General features: G+C 46.2%; 1 protein-coding gene across 1 annotated transcript in view; it reads left to right on the top strand.

Moving 5' to 3' along the window:
- RBM46 (RNA binding motif protein 46) overlaps positions 1-13,187 on the top strand; it is a 79,728-nt gene that overhangs the window by 18,780 nt on the left and 47,761 nt on the right. Inside the window, exons 2-3 of the mRNA XM_088475364.1 lie at positions 6,767-6,931; positions 7,811-8,278. Of these exons, the coding sequence (XP_088331490.1) occupies positions 6,767-6,931; positions 7,811-8,278 (633 nt within the window). The remainder of the gene's footprint in view (positions 1-6,766; positions 6,932-7,810; positions 8,279-13,187) is intronic.

Below are 13,187 nucleotides of genomic sequence, written 5' to 3'. Positions count from 1 at the left end.
ATATTCTATTACTGTGTTCATTTTGTTACTGTTCTCACTTCAAAAATTGTTCATTTATTACTAAAACATGGTTTAAACAACTAAAAGGAAACAGTTTACTTAAAAAAAAAAAAATGTAATAAAAAAATCTGATTTAAATCAAATAAATCGATTTTTTTTTTCTTTTATATAAAAAAAACAAACAGATTTTCATGCAACCCTGGTTAAAGAAGACTATCCCATCTGGTACAAACCAGTAGAAGGGCTACTGTTACACAAATCAAATCAAATTTTAATGATGGTGATGTTTCATGACACACAGTGCAGTGAATCTTGATGCATGCGGGGCTGTGTAGCTGCAGGCCAGTCAGATAACACATGTGAACCGCCAAAAGCGCCAACATTGTGCACACAAGCATTGGATCTGTATCTTGGATCAATGAAAGGTTGCCTGGTCTAATGAAACCTGTTTTCTGTTGCATCAAATGGACAGCCAGGTACGTGGGCATCATTACCGAGGAAAGACATGGCACCAGGATGCATTGTGAAAAGAAAACAATTCAGTGGAGTGAGTATAATGCGTTGGGAATCTTGGGTCTGGTCATTTATGTGGCCGATAATTTGATGCGTACCATCTACCTTCTGAACCAGATAAATCCTCTCATGACAACGCTAATCTCAGATGGAAGTGGCCTCTTTCAACAGTATGATGCACCCTGCCACGCTGCACATTGTTTGAGGAACATTATGAAGAGTTTAATGTGTTGCCGTAGACTCCCAAGTTAACTAGACATCAATCCAATCGAGCATCTGTGGTTGCGTTGGAACAGGTCTGATTTGCGGCTGCTCCACCTCATAACTTCTAGGAGTTAAAGGATCTGGTAACATCCTGGTATCAGATACCACAGAGGTCTTGTAGATGTATCAAACCTTGGAGAGAGATAAAGTATCAACCAATCAGTTCCTGTCCCTTTACAGGCTGTGTTTGAAAAATGACACGAGCTGATTGGCTGGTTCTTTATGTTTCTCCACTTTATGTTTTCCGAGGTTTGATACATTTCCCCCCATGTCCTGACGGGTCAGAGCTGCATTGGCGGCAGGTGGTTATAATGTTTTGGCTCATCAGTGTATACTGTATTCTAGCTATAGAGCTTGGCATAATCTGGGTGTATATTTTATATCTGAGGTACAATACATAAAATAATGCAGAAACTGCAGTTTCTGCATTATTTTATGTAAAAAAACCAGCTTGATACATAGGCCCCTAAGTACCCTCTAATAAGCTATTTTATATTATTTGTGGTATGCATAATATACAAGCACTTACTTACTACACTACTAGGTGCTATTCTTCTTCTACATCCTCTAAGATTACTCAGGACCACCATCTTACATACTGGGGGAGAGCTGCCATTGTGGGTATCATCCGTCACATTTAAGTATATATTGGTATAAACTCCGACTCCTCCCACCAGTGTCGGTGATGTCACTTTCAGAGAGTCCTGGAATAACACTAATCTACATTCTCCAAACACTTATATTATTTCCTATACTTGATAATCACTTACCGCCTCAAGATGAAACTAAAGACATTCCTGAAACAAATAATAAAAATACCACATTTTCCACAACCAAAAATATATAATAGTATAGAAGAAAGGAAAAAAGCACACAGGGCCACATACAGAGATAAAAATATCTTGTAGAGAAGAAAAGGCGAGAATAGCCTAAAAGTGATGCTAAGGATAATCTATATAACAAAATCAAGTGCTGATAAGAGAAATAGACAGGTGAGCATAAGAAGAGCAGAAAGGGGTTGGAGAAAAGAGAAAAACATAGAACAAAGTAATAAATAAAGTCACTGGAATCTCTGTATGCTCATGGTAATATACACAGACAATTTAAAACTTCTAGAATGGACCTATTGAGCATGCCCAGAAGTTCCTCCTATCTCCAGTATTGTATCTGTGGAGTTTAGTAGGTCAATTCAATTAGCTGCGAGTATCTTAACAGCGTGACTCCATACTGCAGTTACGATACCACCAGACTTGCAGATATTTGTTTGTAGCCCCATGAGTGCTGTGCAAGTTCAAAGTTTAGAGGTTTCAAATTGAAAATGAACAGTGCAGTATAGTTGGGCCCCTCTTAAACCCACACTTAATGAAGGGCTGCTGTGTCTTATGATTAAAGTACATAACCTTTGGCGCCATGTGCCTACTGTGATGGTACTGTTAAATTTTAAATGTAAAGCATATTATTATTGGTGAATTAACCCCCTCCCCAAACATGTGCCTGTTTTCTACTGCACCTTCTAACAGATTCCAAATAGATGTACATCATTGGATGAATAGATTATTGTTTTGGGCCAAAATAAAATACAAATGTAAATGTAATATTGTCTGGGATTTTTTATTTTGTATTTTTCTGTTGCTAAGGTACTTGTAGTAAAGATGATCCTGTTCACATCAGTGTTATTTGCTATCACCATATTGCCCATTATGATGCATGTGGATAGCGATCTCTGGAATTGCTTAGCCGAAAGCTGGGCAGACATTACATGATATATCATTTTGACGCGAATCAGAACAATATATTGGGTACATCATCTAATGTGTACCCACGATGGCGTGCTCCTGTGGGTCGTCAGCGATGTCGTCACATATACGGTGGTCGACAGCATACTCCTGGATGCGGCCACCAAACAATATATCATTACATCGGTTGTCTCGTTGGCCACAATCCAGGATCGTCTAATGCAGGGTTTCCCAACCACGGTCCTCAAGGCAAACTAACAGTCCAGGGCCCTGATTCAGACCCACTCGCGAGCGGCTGTCCGCTCGCAAGTGGGTCGATGTGGTGCACTGCGCATGCGCACGACGGCGGGAGCTCCGTCGTGCGCATGCACCAGACGCGACGAGCGAAGGACTTTCCTTCGCTCGTTGAGTGATCAAAGGGGGCGTGCTGTCGATGTTGATTGACAGCACGCCCCCAAAGGGGGCGTGCCGGGGGCATGCCTCCCTGACGGGGGCGTTCCAAAAGGAACGCCTACCGTCAGAAGCCGGCCCACTGACATCACTAGTGATGTCAGTGGGAGTGATTTTGGCTCTGATAGAGCCAAAATCACTCCGGGCCTTGCGGTTGAAAACCTCAACCGCAGGCTCCGGCTCGCAGTTTCGATGGTCGCGATGGTCATGACCATCGGGCCATCAAACTGCACGCTCGTATAGGCTGTGGGTGGTGACCCACAGCTATACGAGCGTCCAGGAGGACGCTCCATAATTATGGAGGGCGGCCCTCATTCAGAGCGTGCGCTCTGCTCAGAGCGTACGGCTCTGAATGAGGGCCCAGGTTTCAAGTATAGCCATACTTAAACATATGTGACTTAATTAGTACCTCAGTTGTTTTGATTTAACCATCTGTGGACCGAAGTTGGGAATCACTGGTCTAATGTGTACCCAGCATAAGGGGTGCATTTACTAAGAATCGTGTTTGGTCGAGATTGCATTCTCGGGCGTTTTTGAGCAGTTTTCCTAACACAAATGAACAAACACGAATCTATCAGCAAAACAGGACCGAACACACGAATACGACTAAAGCTGGGCATCCACTATACAATTTTCTGTCGGATATCTGTCCAATCTGGCTGGTTGGAATGAAAACCTGGTAATGTATGGGAGAAAATGACAGTCGATCATATGGTCTTAAACACTGAAAAAAGGACAAAAAAAATTGTTCAAATTGGTTACATTTGTGTGTTTAACCAATTTGTCTGATCAACCATTTTTGGCTATTTTCCAGTGTTTGTGAGCAAATGGACGATTGTCATTTGCTCCCATACATTACCAGGTTTTCATTCCAACCAGCCAGATTGGACAGATATCTGACAAAAAATTGTATAGTGGATGCCCAGCTTTAATACACCATCGAACCAACTTGCAAGTACTTTCTATAGAAAACAATATAGCACGCAAATTTAACAATGATTGCATTTGCAAACACGCCTGTATTTTAAGATCCAGCATCGGTCTCAACTGGCAAGGGGGTAATTCCACAGCCAGGGGATACACTTGATGCGGTCACCCTGGCCAAAGCATTAACAACCTCAACTAGTCACACCAGGTCAGGGATTCCTCTGGATGTGGGGACCCAAACATTAAAGGGGTTCCCCCTCCCGAGTATACCCCAGGCCAGGGCTGAAGCGGGGTTGTTGGTTGTCGAGATTAGATTTAAAGTAATATTGTCCTTTACAGCTGGGACTACAGGTTCCAGCAAGCCTGCCCTGCTTGCAGCCACTTAGAGGACCACAAGTGCAAGCAAGCTCGGCCATTAAGGGCCCGCTGGTACCTATAGTCCCTCTGTAAAGGAAATATTAAAATAAGTACAATACACACACACCGAATGTTGTATTTTGAATTACACACTCTCACTGTACATACTTACCTTTTCCCTTGAGCCGGTCGGTCCCCTTGTCCAGTAGATATCCTAGGCCTACTTCTCCAGTATCATCCCAGGAGGGTGTGAAAATAAAAAACGCTAACCCGATCAATGAAAACATAGAAGAGCTGCATGCCATTGGATTATGATGTGTCGAAAAATTCCGGGTACCTTTCTGCTATTCACGCATGCACACACATAGATCCATGTGTAATGCACTCTTGTTCCAATGTACAATTTTCCAATTTTAGAAATCCATAAACAACTAACACACATCTATCTGTGTTTGTAGTAGAGATGATTAGGTTCGGATTAGTTTGGATTTTCCCTCCAACTTCAGATTTTTCCCGCCAAAAATCGGGTCTCAGAAAGAGGCAAAACGTCATCTTCCACGGACAAACATCATCATTCCTGGACTTTTGTCCAGGATTGGTGTTTGTCCATGAAAGATGACGTTTTGCCTCTTTCTGACACCCGATTTTTGGCGGGAAAAATCGGAACTAATCCGTACCCGCTCATCTCTAGTTTATAGTTATGCAAGTGTGTGCACTCCTAACACATTGCCCAAAGACATGAAAATATGAAACAGCAGCAGTATTCCAGTTTTATATGCAATAATATATTTCATATATAATATATTCCTTCAGCAATTTTTCTGGTTTTCTACCCCTTTGTCAAGCTATCTGCTGTATAATTCTGCTAAGCTCTGTGTCTTTGACATGCGCACTGAGAGTCAGATGGTGGTGTGCGCATACACTTTGTGCGCCCTCTGCTGAAATCCACCACTGCCACTAATGAGGAACAAAATGCACAACATTTACACTAACCCACCGTGGCCCAGCTTGGGCAGCGCAATGGCTCACTTTCTCCACTTACATAAACATTTGCCCACCACTACTAGTTTGGACTCCTCATCTGCTGAAGCTTGCATGTGCACATTCAGAATTTTGTACACTGCGCGTGTGCAAAATACATTCATATGACAAATAGAACTGCCTAAACAGAACAACGTAACTAGAAAGGAAAAAAACTGAAAGGAGAGAAGTGGAGGTGTAGAAAGAGAGGGCAACATTTACTAAGCAGCGGGTTCTAAACTCTGGCGGTTTGGCGGCGATTTTGCTATCCGCAGATTTACTAATGCCAAAAGCGCCGTCAAAACACATTTTAGAATAGAACAGGGCTAAAATTATTAAGTGGCGGTTTTGGTGTCGTTTAGAAACTGCCGGGGTTTAAAACCCGCCGTCATATCGCTGGGGTTTAGAACCCGCTGCTTGGTAAATTTTGAGAGAGGGATAAATGGGTAGAGAGGGTCAAAAGAGGGAGAATGAAAAGGGGTATGGAGAAACGGAATAGAAGGAAGAAAAGATGGTAGAGATGGAGTGGGAGCGAGAGAGAAAGGCTTGAGTAGGGCAAGAGAGATGAAATTAAAAATGGGATCAGAGATGGATGGGAGGGCTAGAGAAAAAATAAATTGCCAGGCACAACAGCCACAGGTACCTAAGCAGATCACTTTTCACACACAACAGACTCGGTTATTGTAGCAATTATCTTTTTAAACCTTTTTCACAAGACAATAGCGTGTAGTGGGTAGTGATTTTTCTGATAAGTATTTTACAGAGGTAGTCCTCCTTAAACTCTGTTTCATTTGTTTGCTTGTACAAGTTTGCAGTTTTTAATATATATAGGGGGAATCCAATTAGTTAACTACCTGCGCCAGGAGATTCAATTAGCTAGGTTTATCCTGCTCACTAAACTACAGAGGTGGACTTTTCCATGCAGCTTCCGCTGTTTATGCGGAATCAGTGGGTTAGCGCACATTAATCCCTGGTTTACCGTGCAGGGAAAATGCTATTTAATTGACTAGGATTTCTTAGCATTTACCCTAAAACATTTTCTTTCTAGATTTGTTCTGCTCTTGTAACCTATGTCTATATAAGAATGGCCTTTTGTTTCTTCTGTTTGCTCATTGGATTTGATTTGACTGAGAAAGCAGCATTGTGATATATCCTAGTTAGCAAGAAATAAACAACTACTCACATATTTTAAGGATATGTCTACATGGCTGAACAAGACAGAAATACATTATAAGAAAAACGTTGTACTTAGTAAACATTGCGGAGGGCTCTAAAAACGTCAATAAACCTTGAACAGATATACAAGTCTGCTGGGGCTGTGAGCTGAAATGGTGCGCTGGCAGCTGATCGCGCCCGACAGGAGCAACAATTGAATAGCTCCTGTCGGGCACGTAAGGGGGCGAAACAATTGAATATCGCCACATGAGTTTGTTCCATTTGTCCTTTTATTTGCATTATTTACAATTTAATTGCTTATTAAAGTGTCTTTTCTTTTATAGATGACTTTGCAGCCATGAGTGACGAATGTTTAGAAATTATGAATGGATGTAGCAAAGCTAGAATTGGAACTCAGAATGAAGCGGCTTTGCTTGCTTTGATGGAAAAAACTGGGTACAACATGGTACAAGAAAATGGGCAACGCAAATTTGGTGGACCGCCTCCAGGTAACTTGATTAAAGAATAACATTATTTTCTGAAGTTCTACAAATGCTGATGGATAGTAAACAAACATAACAAGTGACGTTAAGACATTCACCATTTCGTTAATTACTGCCCAGTGGGTATCTTTGCCATAATGTCGGCCATAACAATTTGAAGTAGATGACAAGGCTGATTGAGGAGACTGAACAATGGAAACTATTGGTATTTAGTGATTAGGGTCCTGATTCAGAGCCGGCTCGTAAGCGGCCGCTCGTTCGTTACGAGCGATGTTTGCCCAACTGCGCATGCGTACGGATCGTAATACGCATGCGCGAACCAGTCAGTGCGGCCGAAAATTGTTTGTTCGCTAAATAGCAAATGCCTGCTAATATGAGTGACAGGAGGAGGCGTATGTGGGTGGTAACAGGGGAAGGTGCTTGAAAATGGGGAGTGGAGATTAGAATGCAGGCGTGCTGAAAGGTCAAAACGGGCGTTTTATGGGTGTGCATAATTAATACAGCAGCATCACTGACCACGTCACTGGGTTATTTTATAGTCAGAACTGCTCGCACATTTGTGGTAGGAAAAACCAACCACAAGAATAGCGAGCAGTTCATACACTGGTCGATGTACTCGATTAATCTAATAAATAGCGGACATGACGTAGGATGCGAGCGGCCAGGGGGCATAGTTATCCAAAAAACGAACGCAAGTTTTGTTCGCTCGTTCAGACATAGAGGCGTGAACAGACCGCAAAGAGCGAACGGTTCATTTGAATAGCCACCCCTTTTTTTGGAACGAACGACCGCAAATAGCGACCGGCTCTGAATCAGGGCCTAGGTCCAATTATTCATTTTTGAATATTTAAAACATATATTCTTCATAATATTATTTTTTTTCAGGTTGGGAAGGTCCACCTCCACCACGTGGCTGCGAAGTGTTTGTGGGAAAAATTCCTCGTGACATGTATGAAGATGAACTGGTCCCTGTATTTGAGCGAGCTGGAAAAATCTATGAATTTAGGTTAATGATGGAATTTAGTGGTGAGAATAGAGGTTATGCTTTTGTCATGTACACAAACAAAGATGAAGCCTTGACAGCTATTCGTATGCTAAATAATTATGAGATTCGTTCAGGCAAGTTCATTGGCGTTTGTGTAAGTTTAGATAATTGCAGGCTCTTTATTGGTGCCATTCCGAAGGAGAAGAAGAAAGAAGAAATTTTGGAGGAAATGAGGAAAGTTACAGAAGGAGTAATAGATGTAATTGTGTACCCAAGTGCAACTGACAAAACAAAAAATCGAGGCTTTGCTTTTGTTGAATTTGAATCTCACAGAGCAGCTGCGATGGCAAGACGGAAATTGATTCCAGGTGATTACTTTTTCTTTAACTGTATCTTATTGGTTAATTAAGATATCCAATAATAAATAACTTGTCAGGATGTTAATTAGCAAACCTTTTAGATAAAACCATTTCAGTTTATTTTGATTAATGAAGGCATACAGTACTTCATCTAGAGTTATCTTAATGTGTCCTAATGTAAAATGAAAGACATCTTAGAGCAGTCTCACTTCCTTTCGATAACATATATGTACTGTACTTATATTTCCGCCTTGTTTTTGAGATATTTTGGGCTGATTCTGAGTTGCACGGACCTGGCAATTTAGAGCAACTGCACATGCGTCAGGTATCATCTGGGTGAATGCATGGAAGATACTGTAACTGTTCTATGATTGTGGCCTATTCAGAGGTGAGAGACCCGTCTGATTTCAGACTGATCTCTTGCGCCAAGTATAGGCCTGATGGAAATGTGCGCTGATAGTGATGACAGCTATGTTCACCAGCAGTTGTATAGTGACAGTGCGGCCATATACAGTCAGGTGCATAAATATTGGAACATTGACAGAATTTTCATATTTTGGCCTCTATTCACCACCACAATGGCTTTGAAATGAAACAAACAAGATGTGCTTTAACTGCAGACTTTCAGGATTAATTTGAGGGTAATTACATCCAAATCAGGTGAACGGTGTAGGAATTACAACGGTTTCTATATAATCTTAAATCTAACTTTCACTTTTTAATACTTTGTTGCAAATCCTTGGCTGACAATTACAGCCTGAAGTCTGGAACGCATAGACATCACCAGACGCTGGGTTTCATCCCTGGTAATGCTCTGCCAGGCCTCTACTGCAAAAGTCTTCAGTTCCTGCTTGTTCTTGGGGCATTTTTCCTTCAGTTTTGTCTTCCTCAAGTGAAATGCATGCTCAATCGGATTCAGGGCAGGGGATTGACTTGGCCATTGCATAACATTCCACTTTCTACATCAGGGTCCATAGGGTATCCACAGGATACCTTGGGGTATAGGTGATGACGTCAGGCATCGGGCACCATAGAGTTAAGTTTTCAGCCTCCCAGGATGCACTAGGGTCCCCCTCCTATACCCCGCCCCCGAGCCAAGGCATCTCTGTTTCGTTGGTGCCCGGCTCGGAGTCGGAGCACCTATTTAGAGGGGGGCTAAGGATAGCCCCTGAAGTTTTCTTCAAGGCAGCTGTGGCTGCCCATCTGGAAGTACAGCATGGACAGTCACTACTGATGTCCATGCTGTCATCCCTACACCCCCGCCGGTACCAGAACGCCGGTACTGATCCGGGGATGCTGGTAAGCATCTGGGGTCACAGCTAGCGGTGACCCCAGATGTTTTGGATCATGGCCGGATTCAAGGGGGCAGCAGGTAAGCAGCGGGGTCCCGCGGTGGGTCCCCGCTGAACACATGGCCCAGAGTCCCCAGGCAGGGGGCTCCCTGGGGACTGGCTGCAGCGTGGAGCCAGGTTACCAACCTGCGCTTCCACTACCCCCCTGGGACAGCGGACCGCAGAAGAGCGGTAGCGCTGTGGCGTCCCAGGGGTTAATTGCATGCCAGGGGAGCGCGCCTTCCCTGTACACAGCCGGCGCCTCCCCCGCTACACACAACCCTCTCTGCACTCTGCCGACTGGCCCTGTGGCAGCGCTCCTCCCCCAGGCCAGCCTCCTCTCTGCTCCTCGGCGGCCATCTTCCTGAACGCATGGTGAACGCTGCTGGAAGCCTGGAAGAAAGCATCTTGGTCTGGGTCCCACCGCATACCTCTCCTCCGCTGTGGTCAGGTCTGTGTATGCAGCGCTGTGTCCTACCAGACCCTGTGTCTGCGTAGTTGAGTGATCAGCGCTGGTTAGTGCAGGAATTGATTTTCTTTGCATTGTATGTGACTGTGCTAGCGCTGCTGCCTGTATCTTCTATTCTGACTGTCAGCTTTATTACTGTCCCTGTTCTTTCTGCTAAGCCCTTGCGGTGCGGTGCTGCAGGGTGGTCTCTCACCTCTTTAAAATACAATTGGTGAGAGGGGTCACATACTTAGTACCATCATGTCTGAAAGTGATTTTCCGGAGGGAGAGGGTAGCGCGGAAGGCCTCTGCCGGCAGTGTTTGTCAATGGCGCGGCCTATTACGGTTACAGCACCGGTACAGGAGCCGTCCTGGGCTTGTTTCGCTCAGGCGCTTACAACCTTAGTGGGCCAGTTAGCTCCGCAGCCCGCGTTTACACAAATGGGTTTGTCCCAGCAGTCAGTGGTGTCGTCACCCATGCAGGGTTTCCCAAGAAAATTGGTGGTACCCCGCAGTCTCCCTATTTCCCCTCTCCCGGTTTCTCAGGAGCCGGCGTGGGTTAACTCCCTGACGAGTTCTGTACAGCACTTGTCGGATGTGTCGCAGGGTGAGACTGTGATGCGGCCACATAAACGGCCGGTGGCGTCTCTGTCGGCTCCTTATGAGGATGACGAAGGGACGTCTGATGATGGGGAGATTCTGGATCCTTACGATCAGGAACCTCTCCATGCTAAGGACGCTGACGCTAGGTCCAAGGTATATATTCCTGGACTTATTCGGGCAGTCCGCACAGCCTTGGTGATTGAGAACGAAGTTCCCCCAGCTGCTAAATCCAAGTATGCCTTTTTTAAGGATGTGAAGGGTGACGCCACAGTCTTTCCTCTTTCGGGTCAGTTAATGGACCATTTAGAGGAGGCGTGGAAACAGCCTGGCAAGCGATACCAGCCGCAGAGGCGCCTGGCAGTGGCTTATCCGTTCGCGGATAATTATTTTGCTAAGTGGGAATCCACTCCACAGGTGGATTCTCATGTGACACGTCTTGTCCATAGTGCCACATTGCCGATGCCATCCATGTCCTCCCTTAAGGATGTTACGGACCGCAAGGTGGAGATCTGCCTGAAGTCCGCTTATTCCCTTGCGGGGGGGCAGCGCGGCCGGCTATGGCCATTTGCTGGGTTGCCAGAGCGATGGAGCGCTGGGCGGATTCATTGGAGGCGTCCTTTGATTCCGACTGTCCGGCCGAACAAACTGAGTTGATTGGTAATCTCCGTGATTCGGCCACTTATATCAACGAGGCGGCCTTAGACATTAGTACACTGGTGTCTCGAATTTCTTCAGCAGCGGTGGCTGCTCGTCGTACCTTGTGGTTGCGATCCTGGAAGGCAGACGCTGACTCCAAAAAGGGTTTGGAGGCGTTGCCCTTTAACGGAGAAGTTCTCTTCGATCCAGATCTGGACATGATTGTGGCCACGCTGGCGGCAGCCAAATCGGCATGTCTCCCGTCGGCCGCGGCTCCTTCTGGTTCAGGACCATCGTCCTTTCGTCTTATAGGGCCCAGGGCAGGCCCAAACCACAGTCTTTTCCCCGACAGGCTGGTCCCAAAAAATCGGCCTAGCCCCGGAAGCAGGCATGGAGTACCAGACGTCCGGCCCCTAAGCCTGATGACAAGCCTGCGGCCTGACGGTCTGGGCCTCCCGTTGGGGGATCCCAAAGTGGGAGGCCGCCTGCTGCAGTTCGCCCAGTGTTGGTCGGTCACCACGACAGACACTTGGGTTCTCGAGGTGGTCTCCCACGGGTACGCCCTCTCTTTCCGGCACAGACCCCCGGCTCGATTCTTCACCACGTGTCTACCATCAGACCGGAACAAGGCCACGGAGCTGCGGAAGGTCTTGCACACTATGCTCCAGGCTGGAGTTATAGTGCCTGTTCCATTCTCCCAGAGGGGCCAGGGTTTCTATTCAAATCTTTTTTTGGTGCAGAAACCCAATGGGTCGTATCGTCCGATTCTCAACCTCAAAGCTCTCAACAAGTCTTTGCAGGTGCCGAAGTTTCGGATGGAGACCCTACGGTCCATCATTCTGGCGCTGGAACCTGGGGACTACATGGTGTCATTGGACATACAGGATGCTTACTTGCATGTCCCTATTCTTTTGCGCCATCAACAGTTCCTCAGGTTTGCAATCCGCAGCGACCACTTTGAGTTTCGGGCGTTACCTTTTGGCCTGGCGACAGCACCGCGTGTGTTCACCAAGGTGATGGCGGTCATGGCGGCTTCTCTGCGGCTGCAGGGAGTCCGCATGTTGCCGTACTTGGATGACCTGTTATTAGTGGCAGGATCTCCAGAGCTCCTTCTACGCCACTTGGACCTGACCATTGCGCTGCTGCAACGGCACGGCTGGTTAATCAAGTGGCAGAAGTCCATCCTAATCCTGTCTCGGCGGATTCTGCACCTCGGAGCCTTATTGGACTCGGGACAGCAAAGGATCTTTGTGACGGAAGGAAAAGATCTTTGCTTTACAGTCGAGGGTGCGCAGTTGTCTGCACAGCCGCCGGGTGTCTCTACACTCGGCGATGAGGTTACTGGGCTCCATGGTGTCGGTGTTCGACATGGTGGAATATGCCCAGTTTCACTCCAGACCTCTGCAGCACCTGATCCTGTCCAAATGGAACGGGCTGCCTCAGTCTCTAAAGTCCCAGACGATAGTGCTCACCCCGGAGGTTCGCCTGTCCCTTGCCTGGTGGTTGCAGACGACCCATCTCAGCAAGGGACGTCCGTTCTGGATACCAAATTGGGTACTGTTGACAACGGACGCCAGTCTTCGTGGGCTGGGGAGCAGTTTTGGGTCCACACTTGTTCCAGGGCAGGTGGACGCCGACAGAAGCGGAGCTTCCAATAAATATCTTGGAACTCCGTGCGGTCTTCAATGCTCTCCAGCAGGCACATCGGGTTCTCCAGGGTCGTCCGGTGCAGGTCCAGTCGGACAACGCTACCACCGTGGCCTACATAAACAGGCAAGGAGGAACCCGAAGTCGGGCGGCTCTCGTAGAGGTGTCTCGGATCCTGGTATGGGCGGAGCGCAATCTTCCGGCCATATCAGCGGTCTTCATCCCGGGAGTGCTAACTTGGGAGGCGGACTTT

Source organism: Taudactylus pleione, unplaced genomic scaffold (genome assembly GCF_031769625.1).
Source record: "Taudactylus pleione unplaced genomic scaffold, aTauple2 ptg000170l, whole genome shotgun sequence".
Classification (NCBI taxonomy): domain Eukaryota; kingdom Metazoa; phylum Chordata; class Amphibia; order Anura; family Myobatrachidae; genus Taudactylus; species Taudactylus pleione.
This window is presented reverse-complemented; position numbering and strand designations above follow the sequence as displayed.